At 38.6% G+C, this 7,230-nt stretch overlaps 1 protein-coding gene across 4 annotated transcripts in view; it reads left to right on the top strand.

Moving 5' to 3' along the window:
• LOC108754713 (tyrosine-protein kinase Btk29A) overlaps positions 1-7,230 on the top strand; it is a 27,102-nt gene that overhangs the window by 6,817 nt on the left and 13,055 nt on the right. The window contains exon 1 of one of the 4 annotated variants that reach the window (XM_018497227.1): positions 3,423-3,581. The exons of the other annotated variants lie outside the window; for them this stretch is intronic. Coding sequence (XP_018352729.1) covers positions 3,482-3,581 — 100 coding nt within the window. The 5' untranslated portion in view covers positions 3,423-3,481. Of the gene's footprint in view, positions 1-3,422; positions 3,582-7,230 lie in introns of those variants that run through there. 4 annotated transcript variants of the gene reach the window in all.

The raw sequence follows: 7,230 nt of genomic DNA, 5'->3' as shown, positions 1-7,230 counted from the left end.
TTAAAGATCGATACGTGAGCGATCGCATAAAATACAGCTGCCTACATATTTGTATGTCTCTGTCATACGAATTGTCTGTGTATATATTATTATATAATTCGCGAATATTAACGAGTTTCGTGTTATCAGATGGCTCTCGAATGATATAGTTTTCACAGCAGCTTTTTTCCTTCTTCGAGGTTTATCTTTTTCGAGTGTGTCAGTCCATTATTCATTTGCGTTTAAGTTTAGAGCAAATTAATATATATTGACGGTTGATGATATATTCACGCGAGGAACTTGCGATTGTCTTCCAAGACTCGAACCAAATCGACCTACTTAACGGTAAAATAAATTTCAGACATTTTAATTGCAAATTCGAGTATTGAAATGTGCTTAATACTACCGGGGTACTGCGTGTACAACGAAAATATAAATTTTATCTCGATTGATCAAATTTATTCCCACGACGCCCGGATTAAATTTATTCTCGGAACATCGGGCGCCGGCAAATTAATCCAATTAATTAATTTTGTTAAAGAAACATGGCATTTTCACTCGCACGCCTTTCGGAAAATTTTATCATATTATTCTTCATTCGTTCTTCTTTCCATCTTTCTCGATAGTTGAACCTTAATGATGTTACGTAACGATCACTGTTCAGTTAACAATTATCTCAATTAATCGCTCAAGGCGCTTCTCAATAAATTGCCTGAAATCAAGTGTTGTACAATATTTTGTTTAAATAGCGATCATTCTATTTAGTTTAGAGAATCGGCGATTTGCGAGAAGTTGTCGCGTTTATCCAAATTGACATTCGCGACGTAGCTCCGGCCTCCGTGTTATTTCTGCAGATAGGCCTTGCATTTATGTATGCAATATTCAATATCCTCGGTTTCTTCTGGCGCAATGAGACGCGACTCAAGACTCAATGTAGCACAACTTGGCACAGTTTTTTTTTACACAAAAAAAAACGACTAACTTCGTACACACCTAGATTCACGCACATGGACTGTAAATTAAAACTCACGGTTTTTTTTTTAATTTATAATACGCGCGGAAAGTCTGGCGGTGTCGTTGTCGAAAATTTTATGAATCTGAAGCGAATGGTCGCATATGTAGGTACGTGAATTTCAAAGCGGCATTTAGATTTAGCAAGTAGATTTGAGTAGCCTCGGATTCACAACGTTTCTCCGTTTTACCCACTGGTTAGTATTTTTACCCTTTGTGACATCGACAAAATAAAGACCTTTTAAATAAGAGTCTGTACATGAAACAACTACTTTTGATTGATGAGAAAGAGGGGGGGAGAGAAAGAAATAGAGAATGTATGTCCTTCTCTCTCGTGTGATTTTATTAAAATTAGAGCATACGACTCGTATCTAATTAAGAAGTCTGTATAAAGGCCAATAACCGTAGTCAGTTCTTATATTTAAGATGGTCTTAAGTACAGTCTTGATATGTCATAAGCCAATCACAGAACAGTATTAGCATTTTAAGACATTACTTGAGGTGGTCTTAAAATAAGAATGGACTATGAATATCGGCTTCTCTGAATATAGGCATCGGTCTGTCTTCTCTCTCTCTCTCTCTCACACACACACACACACACACACACACACACGAGCTTCTCTTTAGCCCGTTGACACGCGGGGTGCTTCATCTTTCGAATCCTGCCGCTTTAATTTGCTCGCCACGATATCAGACGTGACACGACTCCATTATATGAACGTCGAGTAGGTCGAGCACGCAATTAACAAGTTTACTTGAGAACGGTGCGCGACGAGAAACTACAGTTAGCAAATGAATGCAGTCGGGAGCTAAATCTTAACTACTTCTAACGTTGCAATACGGGGACGCGTCGTGAAATGCAGCCGGCCTCTTTTTCTCGAGCATCCTTGATTCGTCGTCGAGTATACGTCGTGCGAACTACGGTAAGTCCGTTTTCTTTCTTTCTTCTTTCTCTTCCATTTTCTATCTTTCCCCGATGTAAGATTTTCTTTACACCGAGGCTGTTTCGCGGATCGCTCGTATTCGAGACTGGCAGTATTCAGAATAGCAGTCGACGCTGCTAATTGAATTCTTCGTCAAATATCGATCGAATTGCAATTGATTATTTTTATGCCAAAGCGATACTTTCAGCCGTTTCCGTTTCGCATCTTTCCAAACGATCCGTTCTCACGGTCGGTTATCAGAACCTTGAAAAAAAAAAGGACTGTTGTACCAAATTATAAAACCCAAGTGGTATTATTTTTATTATTTATTTAACTCTAATGACATATATTACTTGTATAAAAAATTTGGTATCAACAACTGGCATCAAGTTAAATTCTTTTAAATTAAAAATTAAAACCCAAGTGGGGTACTGTCCTTATTATTGATTTAACTAAGTAGATAATTAAGTTTATCTATATGAGACGAAGAAGTTGCTATCAATCTACTGTGTATGTGTGGCCACCAGACACGAAAGGATTAAGTCGTCGATTTGATGCTAATAGCATCTTAGAACTCATAAAGAACTTATTGCGAAAAATACTTCTTACCTCAGCGAGGATTCGAATATTCCGAATTCCGTGCGGGCGTCCTTCCAATTGGAGGTCCTATTGGACATCTTAGGCAGTAATATATCGCTATAATCAATATGTATAGAGAAAGTATACATTGAAAAAACAGCGTGTATAAATGCAATAATATTAAGATTAGAAGACAGGGCGTCGCCCTGAAAATATCTTTGTCTTCCCTGTCCGCGATAAAAAAAGCGTTCGCTTTAATTCAGGAACAATTTTTTTTTTTTTTTTTTTTTTTTTCATTGAGTTTACGAAAAAGAGATAAATATTTAATTCTCAACCAAAACCATTATTTCTCACTGTACAAAAATTCTCTATTTATATAATATTCTTGATATTAATTTCACGATAGAGAATTTTCTGCCGTATTCAGCGCTTCTTACGTAACTATAAAGGTCTCTGGATATATCAAGCGTTATCACGAATATTAGTTTCCGGGCTGGTACGGGCAGGAACAACGTCCACGTAACGCATCGCGCGTCACAGTGGGTGTCGAAGAGTCGTCATCGTCGGTGGCATTAATCGGCGGCGAGGGAAGACTTCCGTGAAGGTGAAACTCTGAGGAAGGGGACTCTGAGCGAGGAGACGACGACGACGACGATGACGACAACGCAGCCACAGCTACGATCACGACTCCGACTCCGACTCCCTTTCGCGTTGTTGCTCGCGCGCGCTTAGACATTCTCCGAGCCGAGCCGAGCCGAGCCCAGTCCAGTCCAGTCCGCGTCGAGCCGCTTCCACAGTCGCTTCCGCGCCTTTACGAGGCCGTTACTCGCCAAGTGTTGCGGTGAGGTGCGGTGAGGTGCGGTGAGGTGCGGTGAGGTGCGGTGAGGTGCAGTGCGGTGCAGTGCGGTGCAGTGCGGTGCGGTGCGGTGCGGAGAGTTCGTGTCCGTAACCAGATGCTGATCACGACGGGCCGTTAGCCAACGGGAGCTATGCTGGTGATAAGCGCCTTAAAACAGGTCGCGAACGCCGCTACCAACGCGGTTCATTCCGCTACCGGTAACGTTATCGGGCACGCTCACAGTAATTCCGGTGAGTCGACATTTTCCTTTCCCTTTCCAAATTCGAACGATCGCCCCTCGATACCTCTTCGCTGATAATGCCACGACTGCGTCCGTACTTGCAATAGAGGACAATTTTGTACTATTTGTAAAACTATACTTGCGTATTAGTGCCATAATTATTGCTGCTTTAACTAATGTTAGTAGTATTAATTATAAATCTATCAATAAATGTTGTAGTTGGCAATCCAAAAGTGATTGTAATTACGTTTATTATTACCATAAAAGTAATTGTAATTACTATAAATTATAGTTAAATTACTGTAATTTCAAGCATTTTTTAATGGTAACGATAATATAATATAATTACAGCCTTATTTTTGGGGACTGCCAGCTGCATATATAAAGGGTGTCCCAAAATTAACGCAAGATTTGAATTAAATAGAAAACACAGTTTTTAGTCTTTTGATTGTTATTTTTTTATTGAATCATAAAGTACATAGGATAGGGTTATTTGTGGAATAACACATCGGGCAAATGGCCTCCACGGCTTTGCATGCACATACGCACTCGTTTGTCGAAATTTTCCATGACCATTTTGCATAAATGTGGCTGAATTTCGTTGATGCAGCGTTGAATCTCCTCCTTTAATGCACGGGTGGTTGTGGGCTTGTTGACATAGACCTGTGATTTCAAATAACCCCGTAAAAAGAAATCTAATGGTGTTAAATCACACGATCTAGGGGGCAATTTTGGCGATTAACAAAGCCATCAAGGTGAAAATGTGCTTCATCGCTTAGGATGATTTTGCTCGAAAAATCAACATCCATTTGTTGATGATTCAATAATCCATTCAACGAACTCATTTTCACTAACCCTAAACTGTCAGCTGTTAAATTGTTTTTTTTTTGGGTTGCCAACACTTTACTGCACAAATGGCGGCAAATTCAAATCTTGCGTTAATTTTGGGACACCCTTTACTTATACTTGTTGATAGAATTATATCATTGCTAACATTATAGTAATAATAATCATAATTATGTAATCATACTTATAAACACCAAAACTTTTTTCTCTCGGTGTAGTATCTGCAGTCTCGATTTTCTTCTGATCTGTTCTAGAGTCGATCAAAATAATCTTAAAATACGACATTTTTAAATATAAAAATTATTTGGATAACCTCGCAGTTTCGGCAAATTTGTAGCCTTCTTCGTTTTAATGAAATGAAAAATTAATATCTCGTTTCGTCGCGTAGATAAAAGCAAAAGCTTACCCAAGTGAAGACGCATTTGAAAGTATAACGTCAAATAGGCTTGAAAATCGGTAGGAGCGCTTGCGTTCTCCATTCGTAACGTGAGATTTGTAAGAGCGCTGTAACATATATGCAGGTGAAGCGATCTATCGCGTTTCTTTCTCTCTTCTTATTCCTAAATCTTCCTTCTTTCACATTGCACTCACTCCTATTATTTTTCAGCTTTTCGGTTCAGTTCGTGCTGTGGAAAGCATCCGCTGTAATATATAATACTAGTACATTTTTTCGTTATATACATTTCTTTATTATCCGCGCGGAGAAATATCGCTTGCGCAAAATGTAAAAGGTTACACGGAGGAGCAAGAACGCAAGCGAGACCGACCTCCATCGGTTTCATAAGAACGATACCACGACGGCGGTAACTTTCTTGCCACGCCTGTCAAGAATGTCAAGATCGCAACGTCAATCGTGATGTGAATTTTGTACTTTGTACCATAATGTGAGGGAAATACACCCCGTGAAGATATATAAGTGATCTTTAATAAATAAATAAATAAACAAGTGTTCATTCACAATCGCGAGTACGGAGTCCAATTGCGAAGTCGCGAGACAGGGATAAGTCACGATAAGAAATTGTCAACGATCGGAACGATCGGAACATTCGCCTGCGGAGAAGTTAGAGAAATGTTTCGTTTTATTCCGATCATTCGGAATCTCTGTAAAAAATCTTAAAATCCAGGCGTAGTTTTATTAAAATTGAATTGCTCTACGAGCGACGTGGAGTCCATTGTATCCCGTTACGCGATTCTCCGAGTATCAAAAGTCAATTAAGTATATAGCTAGACAAATGTCAATTACTTGCCACGGCGAGATGTAATGTGGCCGTTATTGTAGGTGGCATTCACCTATTCAGGTTGCGTGGACGTCAACACATTGAGCATTGTAATAACTTGTAACGCGGTTTTGTCTACCATAAACAATTCAAGGAAATGTATGACAGATCTCGTAAAAATTCAATCGACAGTTGTCAGAAAGCGATTACGAAGATGGAAATTGTTTCAATGCGATCGTGGGCTTTTCTAATCGATACGCGAGCACGTCGAGGCGAGTAGTAACTTAGTTGCAACTATGCTCGCGCATTGATCGTAGTATGCGATTTTTTTTTTGTTTTTTTTTTTTACGCGATGATAGAGTCAGTGGATCATTATCGTCTTCTCTAAGAGAATCGCCGAGCGACACAGATATATACGACGTAATCATTCTATCGTTCGGCTCAAGTTTATGCATCTTCATTATTGCTCGTTTCGCTTTGTCACCAACCGGCGCGAACGAGCGCGGAGTACGCGGAGCGAGAAAACGAGCGAGCGAGTGGGATGTAACATCGTTCGATGACCTCGCGAGCGAGAGGCGAATCGCTCTTCTGATGTTTTCACCAATATCTTAGAAAGTTTCTCGGCACCGCTCGGCTCGCGAGACGCTACTAGCCTTGAAAATCACTCACCGCGGTACATACATACATATTTGTCTCGTCTCTCGAACGCAGTTGGAAATGTGATCCAAATACATCTCGCCGAATCATCTCGCGGATTCATCGGAATTTGTCGCGAATCGTTCGGAAAATTTCCTCTCGAGAAATTTCGTCGAGGTTGACCGCGAATCTTCTAATCCCCCGAATTTCGTGAATCGAGATTAACGTATAAATTCCGACGGTAGGAACACATTGCGGAAACGTAAACGCCGTTTGAAGAAGAATTAGAGTTACCGTATGTTTTAAGAATACACGTACTCTTTTCGAGGTTGGAAAACAGCATACTCGTACTTTTCATTTATTGCACTCTTTTTTTTCAGAAATGATAAAATTAAAAAAATTATTATCTAATATTTTAATTTATTATTTTACAACAAAAATATGCCTGGCTTGTACTAAGGCTGTGTGTTTATTTTGAACAGTATGTAATATATATATATTATATTATATTATATTTTAAAAGTTTTGTTAGAGGTTTGATTATACATATATATATTTTGTTGAAAAAACTTACAAATTGCAAGATACGTTGAATATGTGAATTATTTTATTTTCTCAAATTGTATTAATATTAACATTAAAAAACCTGATAAAATGTGAACCAATATATTTATATGTAACTATAAAGACTGAATTGAGGCTGTCAATAAAAATTACATTCTAAAAGTGTCATTTTATTGAATATCGGCATATTTAAAATAGCAAACCCTTTCTTCATCTTTTTTACTTTTTTTTAAATGTATCCTTTTTATGTGCAATCAATGTACTCTTTTCGTGCGACGAGAGTTAGCAACCCTAAGAAGAGTTCCTAGATAACACATACAATATTTAAAATCGGGATATAAGCAGATAGCCGTATGAATCTATTTTGCGTCCATGAACTGAATTAATATTTTGAGT

The sequence above is a fragment of the Trachymyrmex septentrionalis genome, unplaced genomic scaffold, assembly GCF_001594115.1.
Source record: "Trachymyrmex septentrionalis isolate Tsep2-gDNA-1 unplaced genomic scaffold, Tsep1.0 scaffold80, whole genome shotgun sequence".
Classification (NCBI taxonomy): Eukaryota; Metazoa; Arthropoda; class Insecta; order Hymenoptera; family Formicidae; genus Trachymyrmex; species Trachymyrmex septentrionalis.
This window is presented reverse-complemented; position numbering and strand designations above follow the sequence as displayed.